General features: G+C 44.2%; 1 protein-coding gene across 14 annotated transcripts in view; it reads right to left on the reverse strand.

Annotated features, from left to right (window-relative positions):
* The window catches only part of LOC133250606 (mucin-16-like), a 122,257-nt gene that overhangs the window by 63,674 nt on the left and 39,576 nt on the right, over window positions 1–19,007 (reverse strand). For 13 of the 14 annotated variants that reach the window (XR_009737361.1, XM_061422034.1, XM_061422033.1 and 10 more), the window contains 5 exons: window positions 17,616–17,720; window positions 7,143–14,789; window positions 5,370–5,503; window positions 5,210–5,277; window positions 778–950 (listed from right to left, as the gene is read on the reverse strand). Coding sequence is in view for 13 of the 14 variants with exons in the window: in XM_061422034.1 (XP_061278018.1) it covers window positions 778–950; window positions 5,210–5,277; window positions 5,370–5,503; window positions 7,143–14,789; window positions 17,616–17,720 (8,127 nt within the window). In the remaining variant the exon portion in view is untranslated. The remainder of the gene's footprint in view (window positions 1–777; window positions 951–5,209; window positions 5,278–5,369; window positions 5,504–7,142; window positions 14,790–17,615; window positions 17,721–19,007) is intronic. The other variant, XM_061422031.1, reaches the window with a different exon arrangement.

A 19,007-nucleotide genomic window follows, 5' to 3' on the forward strand; every position in this document is an offset into this window, starting at 1 on the left:
GTAGCCTAGTAATTAGGCGGGCTTAGATTTTACAGTCAATTTAGGTTTGAGTCCCAATTCTACCAATTGTATTAGTTTGTCTGGTCTTGGAAAAATGGATTTCTCTTCCTGAGCCTTGTTTGTTCCTCTGTAAAATATACATAAAACTCCAAAAATATACATAAAACTCCAAAATATACATAAAAGTCCAAATATACATAAAACTCCATGTTGGGCAGTTTTACCAAGGCATAATACATACGCTCTAGAACATGGGTCCTTCAATATATACTAGCCTTTAGTACAGGTGTTATTGTAGGTATTGTTGCTAAGAGCATTATTGCAAAGGAATTTGTTGCTAAAAAACATTACTAACAGCTTTGTTGTTTATTTCTTAGGTGGGGTTTAGTTCCAGCAGAGCCTTGGAGAGTGAGTAAAGGACCACAAGCTGTTATTGGGAAAATAAAGACGTGAGGATTAGTCACTGCATTGCAAACTCATTGTTTCTCGGGGAAGAGTTAACCCCAGTGACTGCCGTGGGCTTGCTTTCTTCCTAGATGTCTGCGTGTTTCATTTGGGCTTCTGTGAAAGGTCATTGGAATGAAGAAGACTTTGGAGGGAATCTTTATTTCCAGATCTGAAAAGTTCCTTTTAAGTTGTTCTGAGGGGAGAGAATTGAGTCCCTATGGAAATTCTAGGTTGTTCCAGAACCATGAAAGTGGGTACAGAGAAATCACACTGCAAAGAGGCCCCATCTGGGGAGAGGGAGGAGACCCCAGCTAGCGCAGAGCTACTCACCATTGACATAGAGACTGTTCCTGTCCAGGGTGTAGTGGTCCAGCCGAGTGACACCCTGGGTCTGCTGGCTTAGTTCCCAATACAGACGTTCCGTGTCCAGCCTGAAGCCTGTGGGATCTGAGCGGTACGTGCAGACAGCATCCATCCTGGTGCTTGTTTCATCCTTATCAGCCCTGGGGAAGAAGGGACACAGGAACAGGAACATGAAGGACGCTTAAAGGTTGGATGCTCTTCACATTGCTTCCCCTTCAATTGTACTCCTTGGTTTTATTTTTTAAAAATTCTTTTTGGAGGATAGTTGGCTTACAATTTTGTGTTAGTTTCTGCTGTACAGCAAAGTGAATTAGTTAGACATGTATCCACTTCTTTTAAGATTCTTTTCCCATATAGACCTAGGCCATTAAAGAGTATTGAGCAGAGCTCCATGTGGTATAGAGTAGGCCCTTGCTAAGTTGCTAAGTCGCTTCAGTCGTATCCTACTGTGTGTGACCCCATAGACGGCAGCCCACCAGGCTCCCCCATCCCTGGGATTCTCCAGGCAAGAACACTGGAGTGGGTTGCCGTTTCCTTCTCCAATGCATGAAAATGAAAAGTGAAAGTGAAGTCACTTCAGTCGTGTCCGACTCTTATTGACCCCATGGACTGCAGCCCACCAGGCTCCTCCATCCATGGGATTTTTCAGGCAAGAGTACTGGAGTGGGGTGCCATTGCCTTCTCTGAGAGTAGGTCCTTAGTTGTTTATAAAAATGAGTTATCTGTTTTGTATAGAGTAGTGTGTATATATCAATCCCTATCTTCCAATTTATCCCTCCCTACACCTTACTTGCTGGTAACCATAAGTTTGTTCTCTACATCTGTAACTCTATTTGCATTTTGTAGATGTTTATTTTTACCCTTTTTAAGATCACGTCCCTGTTTTTTTTTTTTATTAATGAAGGCAATTTTTTTATTTGTCTAATTTTTCAGTAATGCTGAAATATATTAATATTTTATTTGTTTTCTGGCAATTTTTACTTCTATGAATTTTCTTTTTTTTATTCATTTTTATTTTTTAATTTTATTTTATTTTTAAACTTTACAATATTGTATTAGTTTTGCCAAATATCGAAATGAATCCACCACAGATATACATGTGTTCCCCATCCTGAACCTTCCTCCCTCCTCCCTCCCCATACCCTCCCTCTGGGTCGGCCCAGTGCACCAGCCCCAAGCATCCACTATCGTGCATCAAACCTGGACTGGCAACTCGTTTCATACATGATATTATACATGTTTCAATGCCATTCTCCCAAATCTTCCCACCCTCTCCCTCTCCCACAGAGTCCATAAGACTGTTCTATACATCAATGTCTCTTTTGCTGTCTCGTACACAGGGTTATTGTTACCATCTTTCTAAATTCCATATATATGCGTTAGTATACTGTATTGGTGTTTTTCTTTCTGGGTTACTTCACTCTGTATAATAGGCTCCAGTTTCATCCACCTCATTAGAACTGATTCAAATGTATTCTTTTTCATGGCTGAGTAATACTCCATTTATTTGTTTTATTTTATTGTTTTGGCTGTGCCAGGTCTTCATTGCGACATGTGTGGGCTCTAGTTCCCTGACCAGGGGTGGAACCCAGCCCCCCTGCATTGGGAGTGTGGAGTCTTAGCCACTGGACCACCAGAAAAGTCCCTGGGTCAGCACTCTTCCCTGGATTTCACCTGCTTTTTCTAACACATCTTTTTCCATCTTATGTGGGGCTCCAGATCCCTCCAGCTCCTAAGTGCAATACTCTGCAGGGCTACTCCTTAGCTCTATTTCTTCTTTTCATCCCCATTCTTTTTTTTAAGTTTTAATTTTTTAAATTAATTTTTATTGCAGTATAGCTGCTTTACAATGTTTGTTAGTTTCTACCGCAGAGAAAAGTGAATTAGCCGTATGTTTACATATACACCCTCCCTTTGGGACTTCCTTCTCATTCAGGTCACCAGAGTGCACTAAGTAGAGCTCCCTGTGCTATACAGCATGTTCCCATCAGTTGTCTATTTTATACATAGCAGATCAGTAGTGTATATAAGTCAATCATAATCTTCCAATTCCTTCCATCCCCCCTTCTGTCTTGGTATCCATTTATTTGTTCTTTACATCTGTGTCTCTATTTCTGTTTTGCAAATAAAATAATCTATACCATTTTTCTAGATTCCACATGTGTTAATTTACGATATTTGTTTTTTTCTTTCTGACTTATTCACTCTGTATGATGCTCTCAAGGTCCATCCACATGTCTGCAAATGACCCAATTTTGTCCCTTTTTATGGCTCAGTAATATCCTCATTCTTTTTATTAATTGATTCAAACTCATTGTTTCACCTACCAGCCCTTAATACACTCCCTGTCTACTCATGAAGGTAAATACAGATAGTGACCACTCCAGTAACCAGAGTCCTGCTTGGGCCCTGGGGTTGGGGATGTAAAAATCTTAGGGAGGACAACAGAGATTTCTAGGATAGGGAGCATGTGGAATTGTGGTGCTGAAAAAGACTCCTGAGAGTCCCTTGAACTGCAAGGTGATCAGACCAGTTAATTCTAAAGGAAATCAACCCTGAATATTCATTGGAAGGACAGATACCAAAGTTCCAATACTTTGGCCACCTGATGTGAAGAGCAGACTCACTGGAAAAAGACCCTGATGCTGGGAAAGTTGAAGGCAGGAGGAGAAGGGAGCAACAGAGGATGAGATGGTTAGATAGCATCACTGACTCAATGGACATAAATTTGAGCAAACTCCAGGAGATACTGAAGGACAGAGGAGCCTGGCATGCTGCAGTCCATGGGGTCCCAAAGAGTTGGACATGACTTAGCAACTGAACAGCAACAGCATGTGGAAGGGAAACCCAAGAGCATCATAGACCTTGGAGACTGTGAATGAATCACCCCATGGCTGGCTGTGACATGGTGTAACAACCTTCATGGAGCCTGAAAGGGGGGGATTTTATTTTCACATGGGCAAATCCAAAGGCTGAGGTCAACTCTTTGGGAACACATGTTGGGTGGGCAACCAAGTTTGAAGAAAAACAGAGAAAATGAGTTAAGAAGAAATAAAAGGAAAGATGGTTCAAAAATATCTTTGTCTTGTGGAAGCAACCTAGATGTCCATCAACAGATGAATGGATAATGAAGATGTGGTACATACAAACAATGAAATATTACTCAGCCATAAAAAGGAACAAAATTGGATCATTTGTAGTCATGTGGATGGACCTAGAGTCTGTCATACAGAATGAAGTAAGTCAGAAAGAGAAAAACAAATTATATTAATGCATATATATGGAATCTAGAAAAATGCCACAGATGAACCTATTTGCAGGGGAGGAATAGAGATGAAGATGTAGAGAAAGGACATGCGGACACAGGGGAGAAAGAGGACGGTAGGATGAATAGAGAGCATAGCACTGTTTCATACACTACCATGTGTGAAACAGATAGCTAGTGGGAAGCTACTGTATACCACAGGGAGCTCAGCTTGGTGTTCTTTGACAACCTAGAGGGGTGGGATGGGGGTTGGGGTGGGAGGGAGGCTCTAGAAGGAGGGAGTAGATGTATACATATAGCTGATTCACTCTGTTGTACAGCAGAAACTAACACAATATTGTAAAGCAATTGTGTGTTGAGTTGCTTGTGCATGTGTGTGTGCTAAATCGTTTCAGTTGTGTCTGACTCTTTGAGAACCTGCCAGGCCCCTCTGTCCATGGAATTTTCTAGGCAAGAATACTGGAGTGGGTTGCCATTTCCTACTCCAAAAGCAATTATACTCCAATTTAAAAATGTTATATATAAAAAGAACTAGTTCCATGAAAACATATTTTAAATAAATAAATAAAGGAAAAAAAAATCTTTGTCTTGAATTTAAGCTGACCCTTCAGTGATTCACCCAAAGCAGTGGCTTTTTCAGGAAGGAAGAAAGATCCCATTCCTCTCTTGTCTGGGAATTCTGCTTGGTATTATCCATGCACTTCAAAGTATTCCCATCACATGTCCCTATAGCATAGTACAGCAGTTCTCAAAGTGCAGCCCAGACTCCCCTAGAGTTCCTCAACCTTACAGGGCATCCACCAAGTGAAAAATATTTTCATAGTTATACTAAGATATTATTTTCACTTTTACTCTTTCAAGAGTATACAATGATTTTTTTCTCCAGAGGCCACAAGGTGAAATATTGTAAATATGGAATGCAGAAGCATATAGTCTGCTGTGTCTTCCACTAAAGCCAGATGGTAATATTGTGGAAAAATAGAAACGATGACCCCCTTCCTCATTATGCTTTTCTTTTGGCGGGGGGTGGGGGTAGGAGAAATATGGCTATTATTCATGCATTCTTCTTCTTCTTTAATCTTTTGGCCATGCCATGAAGCATGTGGGATCTTAGTTCCCTGGGAGACGTCTCACCTGAGCAAGGTCAGTCTACAGCTGGCGTACCGGGAACCAATGCTGCTGTTTCTGAACAAAGGCCTGAGCTGGAAAGAATGAGAGGGAGATGAGTGAGAGGGACAAGACAGCAGGCTGTTGGGAGGCCGAGGCAAGGTGGGCGTTGGTGTGGGTCTCTCACCAGCAGCTGCAGGTCTCTCTCAGTGTCTTTGAATATCTTAGAGTCCGAGTGTCCCAGGTCTTCTGTGTACTGCAAGTTGGTGATGGTGAAGTTGACAGTAAAAGGCATCAAGAAAGGAATTGCAGCTGCAATGGCTGGGAAAGTAAAATGAGGCCAGTTCCGAGTCAAGCCTGGGCTAAGGGCGGGAGCTAAGGCTCCGAGGGCACACCTTTATCCCACTGCCCACATCGGGGTCTGGCATAGGCTGTCCCACCTGGGACACCCCATGCAGCAGTCCTTGTCCAAGCTCCTCCCATATCAGCTGACCAACCATCCCAGTTTGCTTGGGATTACGTGGATTCTTAGGGCATCCCTGGTGGCTCAATGGTAAAGAACCTGCCTGCCAATGCAGGAGACACAGGTTCAATCCCTGGGGCGGGAAGATTCCCTGGAGGAGGATATGGCAATCCACTCCAGTATTCTTGCCTGGGAAATCTCATGGACAGAGGAGACTGGTGGGCTATAGTCCATGGGGTTGCGAAGAGTCAGACATGACTTAGTGACTACAAAAACAACAATATGTAGGTTCTTAGGATGCAGAATCGATCACCTTGTTCCCACTTCCCCTTTGCTCTTACCATTTCAGCATATACCAGCACCTGCATCTCTTTGTCTTAGGGGACTTAGGCCCAGGGACCATCCCTGTAGCAGTGATTCCTGGGAGTTGGTAGATAAATATCCTAGCTCCCTCCCCACCCAAGATAGGTTAATTCCACAGTTCATGTTCTGTGCATTCTCCTAGGGTCCCCCTCCAGCCTCCAGAACTGTGAGACAACAAATTTCTGTTGCTTAAGCCACTCAGTTTTTTGTACTTTGTGAAGGCAGGCCTAACAAGTAATTCACCAAATGACTTAACAATTTCTATTCTAGGTATATACCCAAAGGGAATGGAAAGAGGGACTCAGAGAGATCAGTGCACACCCAATTTCATAGCAGCATTATTCATCATAGCCAGAAGATGGACACAGCTTGAGTGTCCAACAGGTGACCGGACAAAATGTGGTCCATCTATACAAGTGGCTCAGTGGTAAAGAATCTGCCTGCCTCTGCAGAAGATGCGAGTTCAATCCTTGGGTCAAGAAGATCCCTGGAGAAGGAAATGGCAACCCACTCCAGTATTCTTGCCTGGAAAATCCCTTGGACAGAGGAGCCTGGAGTGCTGCAGTCCATGGGGTCTCAAAAGAATCTGACACGACTTAGTGACTAAACAGCAAAAGTCAACAGGAATGAAGTTCTGATAAACACTACAACATGGATGAACCTTGAAGATACCATGCTACACAAAACAAGCCAGACACAAAAGGAAACATACATTGTATGATCCCGCTTATATGAAATGCCTATAATAGGCAAATTCATATAGACCATGAATAGATTAGATGTTACCATGGGCTGGAAGGAGTGGGAAAGGGGGAATTTTTGCCTAATGAGTTCACAGACCCTGTTCAGGGTGATAAAAAATTTTGAAAACAGGTAGTGGAGATGTTTGCACAACAGTGTCAATGTAATTCATGCTGCTGAACTCTCCATTTACATATGATTGGTAAATGTATATACTATTTCATATATGCCCAGTTGCTTAGTCGTGTCCAATTCTTTGTAACTCTATGGACTATAGTCTGCCAGGCTCCTCTGCCTATGGGATTTTCCAGGCAAGAATACTGGAGTGGGTAATAATACTCCAATTATTTCATATATGTATATTTTTTATCACAATAAAAACATTATTCTTACTTGTTCCTGAAGTCACAGTCACAGAGGCCAAGGTGGATGTTCCAGGTGTGGTCACATGGGCAAAAGGACTTCCAGCCAGTGTGTTGAAGGTGGTTGTGGTCTCGGCCACAGTGGGGCCTGAACCTGTGGCAGCTAAATGAGTGGTCTCAACAGTGGTGGTTTTCAGGATAGTGGTTGTACTTAATTCTTCCACATGACTGGTTTTTGGTTGCATTGTGGTCTCTGATGGTCTCAAGGTCACAGTGTCCCCTGTCACATTTTTGGGAAATTCTGAGAGTTCAACTGAGGTTGCAGGTGGTGAGGTTTCTGTGTTCCCAGAAGTTACAGTATAAAGTTCAACGGTTGTTGCAGGGGTCCTGGAAGGCCCAAGACCACCAGGGGAAAGAGTCAGAGCAGGGAGACTTGTACTGGCCTTGGCTTCAGGACTGGTGGCCAGTAGACCTGTGGTCTCTGGTAAACCATGGGAAATAGCTGACACTCTAATAGCTGTGCTGAGTTCTGTCTCCTCAGTGGAGACTGAGGCTGTTTCTGCAGGAACACCAAGTGAAACAGTTGGATTTAGATCAACTCTGGCTGTCATGGTCACAGGTATGGTGAAGAGAGAGAATGTTTCTGGTGGACTGAGAGAAACAGTCTGAGATGGAAGAGCTGTACTAGTCTCCAACTCAGGCCAGATGGATGGTGAGGCTGTGGTTTCTGGTAAATGAGGAAAAACAGTTGAAGCAGGAGAATTTGTGCTTGTCTTTGCACTGGAAGAGGTGACTAATAAGGCTGTGGTTGCTGGTTCACCAGGAGAGAGAGTCAGAGGTAGAATAACCATGGTGGTGTCTGTCTCAGAGTTCACTGTATATGGTAAACTAGGGGAGACAGTTGTAGCTGGGACAGCTGAACTGGTTTCTGTCCTAGGTCTGGTGGCCGTTGAGGGTGCGGTGTCAGATTCACTATGGGAAATACTGGGGGTTGTCTTCAGAACAGTTGGGCTGGTCTCTTCAGGATGGGTGACACGTGAGACTGTTGTATCTGGCCTTCCAGGAGAAGCAATCAGAATTGGAACAGCTGAACTTGTTTCAGTCTGGGTGACCCCTGAGGCTGTAGTCTCTGGTTTCAGTGTGGAATTAGTCTGAGGTGGAGAAGTTGTACTGATCTGTGTCACGGAATTGGTAACCAGAGAAGTCACCAGCCCTGATACACCAGGTGAGACAGTTGTAGCTGGGACAGCTGAACTGGTTTCTGTCCCAGGACTGGTGGCTGTTGAAGTTGTGGTGTCTGATTCACTCTGGGAAACTTTGGAGGTTGTCCTGGGAACAGTTGGGCTGGTCTCTTCTGGATGGGTGACACGTGAGACTGTTGTATCTGGCCTTCCAGGAGAAGCAATCAGAATTGGAACAGCTGAACTTGTTTCAGTCTGGGTGACCCCTGAGGCTGTAGTCTCTGGTTTCAGTGTGGAATTAGTCTGAGGTGGAGAAGTTGTACTGATCTGTGTCACGGAATTGGTAACCAGAGAAGTCACCAGCCCTGATACACCAGGTGAGACAGTTGTAGCTGGGACAGCTGAACTTGTTTCTGTCCCAGGACTGGTGGCTGTTGAAGTTGTGGTGTCTGATTCACTCTGGGAAACTTTGGAGGTTGTCCTGGGAACAGTTGGACTGGTCTCTTCATGATGAATAACCAGTGAGACTGTTGTATCTGGCTTCCCATGGGAAACAGCCATAGTTGGAACAGCTGAACTGGTTTCTGCCTCAGGACTAGTGTTTGTTGAGGGTGTTGTGTTTGATTCACTATGGGAAACACTGAGGGTTGTCTTGGGAACAGTTAGCCTAGTCTCTTCAGGATGGGTGACAAATGAGACTGTTGTATCTGGCCTTCCAGGAGAAGCAATCAGAATTGGAACAGCTGAACTTGTTTCAGTCTGGGTGACCCCTGAGGCTGTAGTCTCTGGTTTCAGTGTGGAATTAGTCTGAGGTGGAGAAGTTGTACTGATCTGTGTCATGGAATTGGTAACCAGAGAAGTCACCAGCCCTGATACACCAGGTGAGACAGTTGTAGCTGGGACAGCTGAACTGGTTTCTGTCCCAGGACTGGTGGCTGTTGAAGTTGTAGTGTCTGATTCACTCTGGGAAACTTTGGAGGTTGTCCTGGGAACAGTTGAGCTGGTCTCTTCAGGATGGGTGACAAGTGAGACTGTTGTATCTGGCTTTCCAGGAGAAGCAATCAGAATTGGAACAGCTGAACTTGTTTCAGTCTGGGTGACCCCTGAGGCTGTAGTCTCTGGTTTCAGTGTGGAATTAGTCTGAGGTGGAGAAGTTGTACTGATCTGTGTCACGGAATTGGTAACCAGAGAAGTCACCAGCCCTGATACACCAGGTGAGACAGTTGTAGCTGGGACAGCTGAACTGGTTTCTGTCCCAGGACTGGTGGCTGTTGAAGTTGTGGTGTCTGATTCACTCTGGGAAACTTTGGAGGTTGTCCTGGGAACAGTTGGGCTGGTCTCTTCTGGATGGGTGACACGTGAGACTGTTGTATCTGGCCTTCCAGGAGAAGCAATCAGAATTGGAACAGCTGAACTTGTTTCAGTCTGGGTGACCCCTGAGGCTGTAGTCTCTGGTTTCAGTGTGGAATTAGTCTGAGGTGGAGAAGTTGTACTGATCTGTGTCACGGAATTGGTAACCAGAGAAGTCACCAGCCCTGATACACCAGGTGAGACAGTTGTAGCTGGGACAGCTGAACTTGTTTCTGTCCCAGGACTGGTGGCTGTTGAAGTTGTGGTGTCTGATTCACTCTGGGAAACTTTGGAGGTTGTCCTGGGAACAGTTGGACTGGTCTCTTCATGATGAATAACCAGTGAGACTGTTGTATCTGGCTTCCCATGGGAAACAGCCATAGTTGGAACAGCTGAACTGGTTTCTGCCTCAGGACTAGTGTTTGTTGAGGGTGTTGTGTTTGATTCACTATGGGAAACACTGAGGGTTGTCTTGGGAACAGTTAGCCTAGTCTCTTCAGGATGGGTGACAAATGAGACTGTTGTATCTGGCCTTCCAGGAGAAGCAATCAGAATTGGAACAGCTGAACTTGTTTCAGTCTGGGTGACCCCTGAGGCTGTAGTCTCTGGTTTCAGTGTGGAATTAGTCTGAGGTGGAGAAGTTGTACTGATCTGTGTCATGGAATTGGTAACCAGAGAAGTCACCAGCCCTGATACACCAGGTGAGACAGTTGTAGCTGGGACAGCTGAACTGGTTTCTGTCCCAGGACTGGTGGCTGTTGAAGTTGTGGTGTCTGATTCACTCTGGGAAACTTTGGAGGTTGTCCTGGGAACAGTTGAGCTGGTCTCTTCAGGATGGGTGACAAGTGAGACTGTTGTATCTGGCTTTCCAGGAGAAGCAATCAGAATTGGAACAGCTGAACTTGTTTCAGTCTGGGTGAGCCCTGAGGTTGTAGTCTCTGGTTTCAGTGTGGAATTAGTCTGAGGTGGAGAAGTTGTACTGATCTCTGTCACGGAGTTGGTAACCAGAGAAGTCACCAGCCCTGATACACCAGGTGAGACAGTTGTAGCTGGGACAGCTGAACTTGTTTCTGTCCCAGGACTGGTGGCTGTTGAAGTTGTGGTGTCTGATTTACTCTGGGAAACTTTGGAGGTTGTCCTGGGAACAGATGGACTGGTCTCTTCATGATGAATAACCAGTGAGACTGTTGTATCTGGCTTCCCAGCGGAAACAGTCATAGTTGAAATAGCTGAGCTTGTTTCTTTCCCAGAATGGGTGACCTCTGAGGCTGTTGTCTCTGGTTTGTGAGTAGAATCAGTCAGAGTTGGAAAAGTTGGAACAGCTGAACTGGCTTTTGTCTCAGAATGGGTGATCCATGAGGTTGTGGTCTTTGATTCATATAAGGAATCAGTCAGAGTTGGAAAAGTGGTACTGGTCTCTGCCTCAGAAATGGTAACCAGTGAGGTCACCATTCCTGGTATACTGGGTGAGACAGTCTTAGCTGGGACAGCTGAACTGACTTCTGCTGCAGGACTGGTAGTCATTGAGGGTGTGGTGTCCGATAAACCCTGGAAAACATTGGAGGTTGTCCTTGGAACAGTGTGGCTGGTATCTTTGGAATGGGTGACCAGTGAGACTGTTGTTTCTGGCTTCTTAGGGGAAACAGTCATAGTTAGAATAGCTGAATTTGTTTTTGTCCCAGAGTGGGTGACTGCTAAGGCTGTTGCCTCTGGTTTGTGTGTAGAATCAGTCACAGTTCTAAAAGTTGTACTGATCTCTGCTCTAGAACTAGTGATCAGAGAAGTCATAACATCTGGCACACTAGGGGAGATAGTTGTAGTTGGAATGGCTGAACTGGCTTTTGCCTCAGAACTTGTAGCCATTGAGGGTGTGATGTCTGATTTACTATGAGGAAAACTTGGAGTTGTTCTAGAAATAGGAGTATTGGTCTCCATAGAATGCATGACCCATGAGGCCGCTGTCTCTGGTTTATGTGAAGAATCAGTTGGAATTGTAAAAGCTGTACTTGTCTCTGTCCCAGAACTTGTGAAAAGTGAGGTCACCAACCTTGGCATAGTAGAGAAGACAACTGAAGTAGCTGAACTGGCCTGCATCTCAGGATGAGTGACCAATGAGGCTGTGGTCTTTGGCTCAAAGGGAGAAAGTGTCAGAGCTGGAATAACCATACTAGTTTTTGTCTCAGAACTGGTGGCTTGTGGGTTCACTATATGTGGTACACTAGTGGAAACAGGTGGAGTTGGACTAGCTGGACTGGCTTTTGGCTCAGAATGAGTCACCCATGAGGCTGTGGTTTCCACTTGACCTGGAGAAGCAGTCAGTGTTGGAAGAGTGGTACTAATTTCTTTCCGAGAACTAGTAACCAGAGAGGTCCCCAACTTGGATACACTAGGTGAGACAGTTGTAGCTGGGACTGGTGAACTAGATTCTGTCCAAGGACTGGTGGCTGTTGAGAATGTGGTGTCTGTTTCAGTATGGGAAACACTGGGGGTTGTCCTGGATAAAGTTGGACTTGTCTCTTCAGGATGGGTGGCCACTGAGACTGTTGTATTTGGCTTCCCAGGTGAAACAGTCATAGTTGGAACAGCTGGACTTGTTTCAGTCCCAGAGTGGATGATCCCTGAGGCTGTTGTCTCTGGTTTGTGTGTGGAATCAGTCAGAGTTGGAATAGTTGTACTAGCCTCTGCAACAGAACTGGTAATCAGTGAGGTCATCATCTCTGGCACACCAGGTGAGATAGTCATAGCTGGGACAGCTGAACTGCCTTCTGCCCCAGGACTAGTGGCTATTGAAGGTGTGGTGTCAAATTCACTCTGGGAAACATTGGGGGTTGTCCTGGGAATACTTCGGCTGGTCTCTTCAAGATGGGTAACCAGTGAGACTGTTGTATCTGGCTTCCCAGGGAGAATAGTCATAGTTGGAATTGCTGAACTTGCATCTTTCTCAGTATGGGTGACCCCTGATGCTGTTGTCTCTGATTTGTACATAGAATCAGTCACAGTTGTAAAAGTTGTACTGGTCTGTGCCACAGAATTGGTAACCTGTGAAGTCACTATCCCTGATACAGCAGGTGAGACAGTTGTAGCTGGGACAGCTGAACTGAATTCTTCCCCAGGACTTGTAGCCACTGAGAATGTGGTGTTTGATTTACTATGGGAAACACTGGAGGTTTTCCTGGGAACAGTTGAGCTGGTCTCTTCAGGGTGGGTAACCAAAGAGACTGTTGTATCTGACTTCTCAGGGAAAACAGTCATAGTTGGAACAGTTGAACTGACTTTTGTCTCAGAATGAGTGACCCATGAGGCTGTGGTCTTTGGTTCATGTAGGGAACCAGTCAGAGTTGGAGAAGTTGAACTAGTCTCTGCTGTGGAACTGGTAACTGGTGAGGTCACCATTCCTGATATGCCAGGTGAGACAGTTGTAGTTGGGACAGAACTGACTTTTGCTCCAAGACTGGTGACCACTGAGAGCATGGTATCTGATTCATTATGGGAAATAGGCATTGTCTTAGGAACAGTTGGGTCAGACTCTGGAGGCTGGGTGACCAAGGATACTGTTGACTCTAATTCATGCAGGAACCCAGTCGAAGTTGGAAAGGTTGTACTGGTGTCTGTCCCAGAACTAATAACCAGTGAGGTCACCGTCACTGGTTTGCTAGGTGAGATAGTCATCACTGGAGTGGCTGAACTGGCTTCTGCCCCTGGACTGGTGGTTGCTGAAGATGTGGTGTCTAATTCTCTAGGGGAAAAATTCAGAGTTGTTTTGGAATCAGGTGTGCTGGTCTCTGTGGAATGGAGCCATGAGGCTGTTGTATCTTGTTCATCAGGGGAGACAGTCAAAGTTGAAAAAATGGAAATGGCTTCTGTCCCATGATTGGTGACCAATGAGGCTGTTGTCTTTTGTTCATGTGGGAAACCAGTCATAGTTGGAAAAGTTGTGCTGGTCTTTGCCCCAGAAGTGGTGGTTGGTGAGATTTCCACCCTTGATACATCAGGGGAGACAGTTGGAGTTGGAACACTTAAATTGGCCCGTGTCCCAGGATGGGTAATCAAGGAGACTGTTGTTTCTGGCTTACCAGGGGAAACAGCCAGAGTTTGGTCAGCTGAGCTGGTCTCTGTCCCAGGACTAGCAACCAGTGAAGTCACCATCCCCAGTACTTCAGGGGAGACAGTTGGAGTTGGAACAGCTGTACTGACTTCTTTCCCAGAACTTGTAGTTGTTGGGGATGTGCTGTCTGATTCTCTAGGAGAAACATTCAAGATTGCCCTGGAAACAGTTGGACTGGTCTCTGCAGGATGGGTGACCCATGAGGTTGTGGTCTCTGGTTCATCTGAGGAAACAGTCAGAGTTGGAACAGCTGCACTGGTTGTCATGGGAACTACAGTGCTGGTTTCTGCCCCAGAACTAGGGACCAGTGAGGTTGCAGTCTCTGGTCCTCTACTGAAAATAGATGAGGTTGTCATGGGAACTACAGTGCTGGTCTCTGCCCCAGAACTAGGGACCAGTGAGGTTGCAGTCTCTGGTCCTCTACTGAAAATAGATGAGGTTGTCATGGGAACTACAGTGCTGGTTTCTGCCCCAGAACTAGGGACCAGTGAGGTTGCAGTCTCTGGTCCTCTACTGAAAATAGATGAGGTTGTCATGGGAACTACAGTGCTGGTTTCTGCCCCAGAACTAGGGACCAGTGAGGTTGCAGTCTCTGGTCCTCTACTGAAAATAGATGAGGTTGTCATGGGAACTACAGTGCTGGTCTCTGCCCCAGAACTAGTGACCAGTGAGGGTGTAGTCTCTGGTCCTCTACTGAAAATAGATGAGGTTGTCATGGGAACTACAGTGCTCATTTCTGCCCCAGAACTAGGGTCCAGTGAGGGTGTAGTCTCTGGTCCTCTACTGAAAATAGATGGGGTTGTCATAGGAACTGTGGTGCTGGTCTCATCTCCAGGTCTGGTGGTCAAAGAGGCTGTCATCTTTGGACTATCTGGGGTTGTGATGATCGTTCCTATTGTGCTTGTGCTGGCCTTTTTATCTGATGTCCTGAGGAGAGGCAGCATTCCTGAAGTGGGAGTAGACACTCTGGTAGTCACTGTCACTGTGGTCTTCAGAGCTGTGGCAGTGGTCTCTGTCCTCTCTGTCCCTCTTGTTGATAATCCTGTGAAGTGTAGGATGGACACAAAATTGGGACAACATGATTACTCTTTACTGGGTTGGCAATTGCTTATTTTGTCTCCATGTCAGGAAAGGGAGAGAAATGTCTCTGTCTGGTATGTGCTGAGATCCTTCTGGAACGGGAAAATGCCCTCACCTTACCTGGGGTTTCCCATGTGGTGCTAGTGGTAAAGAACCTGGCTGGCAATGCAGGAGATGTAAGAGATGCAGGTTTGATTCCTGGGCCCAGAAGATCCCCTGGAGAACAGCATGGCAACCCACTCCAGTATTCTTGCCTGGAGAATCCATTGGACAGATGACCCTGGTGGGTCCATGGGGTCGCAGAGTCGGTCATGACTGAATCGACTTAGCATGCATGTTCCTTGCCTGACTCACCTTGGGCTGCACCTCCTCCATGAATTCTTTTTATGTTGTTGTGGGTTTGTTTGAAAGTATTACATGTATAATATCATGTATGAAACGAGTTGCCAGTCCAGGTTCGATGCACGATACTGAATGCTTGGGGCTGGTGCACTGGGACGACCAGAGGGAGGGTATGGGGAGGGAGGAGGGAGGAGGGTTCAGGATGGGGAACACAGGTATACGTGTGGTGGATTCATTTTGATATTTGGCAAAACTAATACAATTATGTAAAGTTTAAAAATAAAATAAAATTTAAAAATAAATAAATAAATAAATAAAATACTGCAGCTGGGGAAAAAATCAGTTTCTGAGTTAATTATAAATATTAAGGGTGTGAAAATAAAAAAGAACAATGAAAAATTGAAAATGGAAACCAACTTAAGTTTTTTTTTTCCCCACTCAGGTAGAAATCAGAAAAATAACAGAAACAAAATTTAAAAACATAATGAAGCAAAACTCTCCTTAACAAAGAACCATGCACGTAAGATGAAAGAGCTCTCTGTAAGCCAAATAAATCAAATTGCTCTTTTTATTAAATATAGACAGAGGTGGCAGCTATGTTGCCCAAATTCCAGAGAGTATAAATAACTCAGGACCATATTGAAATAATCTCTAATCTAAAATGAGTGAAAGCAGAAAAAGGAAGAGAGGAAAGGTATGAAAATTAGATCACTGTTTTTTCTTTTTTTGACTGGGCCCTGTAGCTGTGGTTAAGATGTTGCACTTCCAACGCTGGGGATGCAGGTTTGATCACTGGTTGGGGAACTAAGATCCCACATGCTACATGGCACAGCCAAAATACTCCTAATGAGGACTTATTGTATAGCAGAGGGCATTCTAGTCCGTACTATATAATGGCCTATATGGAAAAAGAATCTGAAAAAGAGTGGATAGGGACTTCCCTGGTGGTCCAATGGCTAAGATTCCATGCTCCCAATGCAGAGGACCTGGGTTTGATCCCTAGTCAGGAACTAGATCCCAAATGCCACAACTAAGGTTAGCATGCTGCAACTAAGACCCAACACAGATAAATAAATAGTTTTTTAAAGAGTGGATCTATGTATGTGATACATGAAACATTCACTTTGCTGTATGAAGCTAACACAACATTGTAAACCAACTATTCTCCAATAAAAGTTGTAAAAAGTTACATCTTCATTATTTTGTTCCTTTGCTGTCTCCTCTACTGGACTGAGAGAGCTCCACGGATGCAATGCCAAAGTATTTTCATCTATGTATCCTTAGTTTATGTCACAGTCTCGAACACACAGTAAATTAATAATAAGCATTGTTAGAATTAAGTGAATATGTGAAGCTGACACATTCAACCTTGAACTAAACTCACTCAGCCATGTTAGGAGGGAAGGAAAAGTAGCATCTACCTGGTAACTACTTGACAAAGATCCAATTGGGACAGGGAAGCCTATTACAACTCCATATAATTCTTTGTCCAAAGAAACAGGGCTTCCCTGGTGGCCCAGTGGTGAAGAGTTCACCTGTCAGTGCAGGAGACACAAGTTCCATCCCTGATCTGGGAAGATCCCACATGCTGCGGAGCAATGAAGCCTTTGTGCCACAACTACTGAGCCTGTGCTCTAGAGCCCGGGAACCACAACTACTGAGACTCTATGCCCCAACTACTGAAGCCTGCATGCCCTAAAGCCAGTACTCCATTATAAGAGAAGCCACTGCAATGAGAAGCCCGAGAACCACAACTAGAGAGTATCCCTTGCTCTCTGCAACTAGAGAAAAGCGTGCACAGTAACAAAGACCCAACACAGCCAAAAATAAATGACTAAAAGAAAGGAGGCAAGAATATACAATAGATTAAAGACAATCTCTTTAACAAGTGGTGCTGGGAAAACTGGTCAACCACTTGTAAAAGAATGAAACTAGAACACTTTCTAACACCTTACACAAAAATAAACTCAAAATGGATTAAAGATCTAAATGTAAGACCAGAAACTATAAAACTCCTAGAGGAGAACATAGGCAAAACACTCTCCGACATACATCACAGCAGGATCCTCTATGACCCACCTCCCAGAATATTGGAAATAAAAGCAAAAATAAACAAATGGGACCTAATTAAACTTAAAAGCTTCTGCACAACAAAGGAAACTATTAGCAAGGTGAGAAGGCAGCCTTCGGAATGGGAGAAAATAATAGCAAATGAAGCAACAGACAAACAACTAATCTCAAAAATATACAAGCAACTCCTACAGCTCAACTCCAGAAAAATAAATGACCCAATCAAAAAATGGGCCAAAGAACTAAATAGACATTTCTCCAAAGAAGACATACAGAAAGAAAAAATTTAATTTTTTAAAAAAGAAACATTTCATCCTTCTCAAGCAAGAAATAAAAGCATAAGTCATATTATTGGGAAATAAAGTGTTGAACCTACCTGTAAGACTAGCAGATGTGGATGCCTGGGGAATATGGATGGTGGTGCCTCCATGGGCTGCTTTATTGGGTATCTTTGTGATATGCTTCACAATGTCATCAGTGCCTGTAGGAGAAGGTAGGGAAGAAACCTAAGGTAACTCATCTCTTCCAGAAGGAGAACATGATCTAAATGGATCCACTTAATTTGACTACACAACTCAATTCTTCTCAACCATCTGTATGGACTGGAACCAGGGCTATATGTCTTGAGTGGCCACACCCATTCATAGATCCATCCATTCACCCAGAGACTCAACCATCCATCTACCCCTATATCTACCCATTTATTCTTTCATCCATTCATCCTTTTATCCTTTCCTCCTACCATGCATCTTTCTTTTCATATTTCTGTCTTCTTTCTTTGCAACTTTTCATCCCTATTTCTTCAATCTTCATTTCCTTTGATCCTTCCTTCCACCCATCTTCCTTATTTTCATCCTTCCCACTATATATTCACCCTTCCTTCTATACACCCATCTTTTCTTCAATTGTCTCTCTCTTCATTCTCCCTTTCTTCCTTCCTCCCACCCAACCATAGTTCTACCTTTTTACCATTCTATTCATCGCTTGCTTTCTGAACACCCATGACTCAACTACCAAGTAATGTTTTAAGGATGCATCAATCCCATTCAGTGTGTTGAACTTGGTTGTGAATTGTTAAAGCTAGTTTGAGAAATAAATCACCCTCCTGTACATATTGCCTAGTGAACAAGTGCTGGAGTAGTTGGAGGGCCTCACTGGATTTGTGTCCAGACAAAATCTGTGGTTGAATTCAACTTAACCATGGAATGAAATCCCCCTAAGTTCCCTCCCTCATCTGCTGTTCTTTTGAATGTGGTATTTCTCCTCCTAGGTCTTAAGGTCCTCCCATATCCACAGATACTTTTTCCCTCAGTTTTCATTCACTCCTTTTTCTTTCCCTTGCTGATTCTGTTCTCAATATAGAAACAGGCTCAGTTTAAAGGGGGAATCTCTCCTTTTATTTATGTATTACTTTACCTGTCATTTCAGTCCTCTAAAACTCAGTGATGCTCCTAGAATCTTTGAGGACCACATGTTGTCAAAGAACTCACCTTATTTCCACTTGGCTCTTTGCAGCATTTGACAGAACTAACCATTACTTCTTAAAACTCTCCCTTCTGGCTTCTAGGAATCTCCTGCTTCTTCTACGTCTCTGACCATTCCCGCCTAGCCAAATGGTTAAGAGCATGGTTCCTAGTGCCATGCTTTTGCTTATACAGTCTGAGTTCTTACTACTTACCAGCTTTAATGATTTTGAACAAATTACTCAACCTCTCTCTATATCTCTATAACTCATTTGTAAACCGAGTTTATAATAATTCCTTCTCAA

Source organism: Bos javanicus, chromosome 7, assembly GCF_032452875.1.
Source record: "Bos javanicus breed banteng chromosome 7, ARS-OSU_banteng_1.0, whole genome shotgun sequence".
Taxonomy (NCBI): domain Eukaryota; kingdom Metazoa; phylum Chordata; class Mammalia; order Artiodactyla; family Bovidae; genus Bos; species Bos javanicus.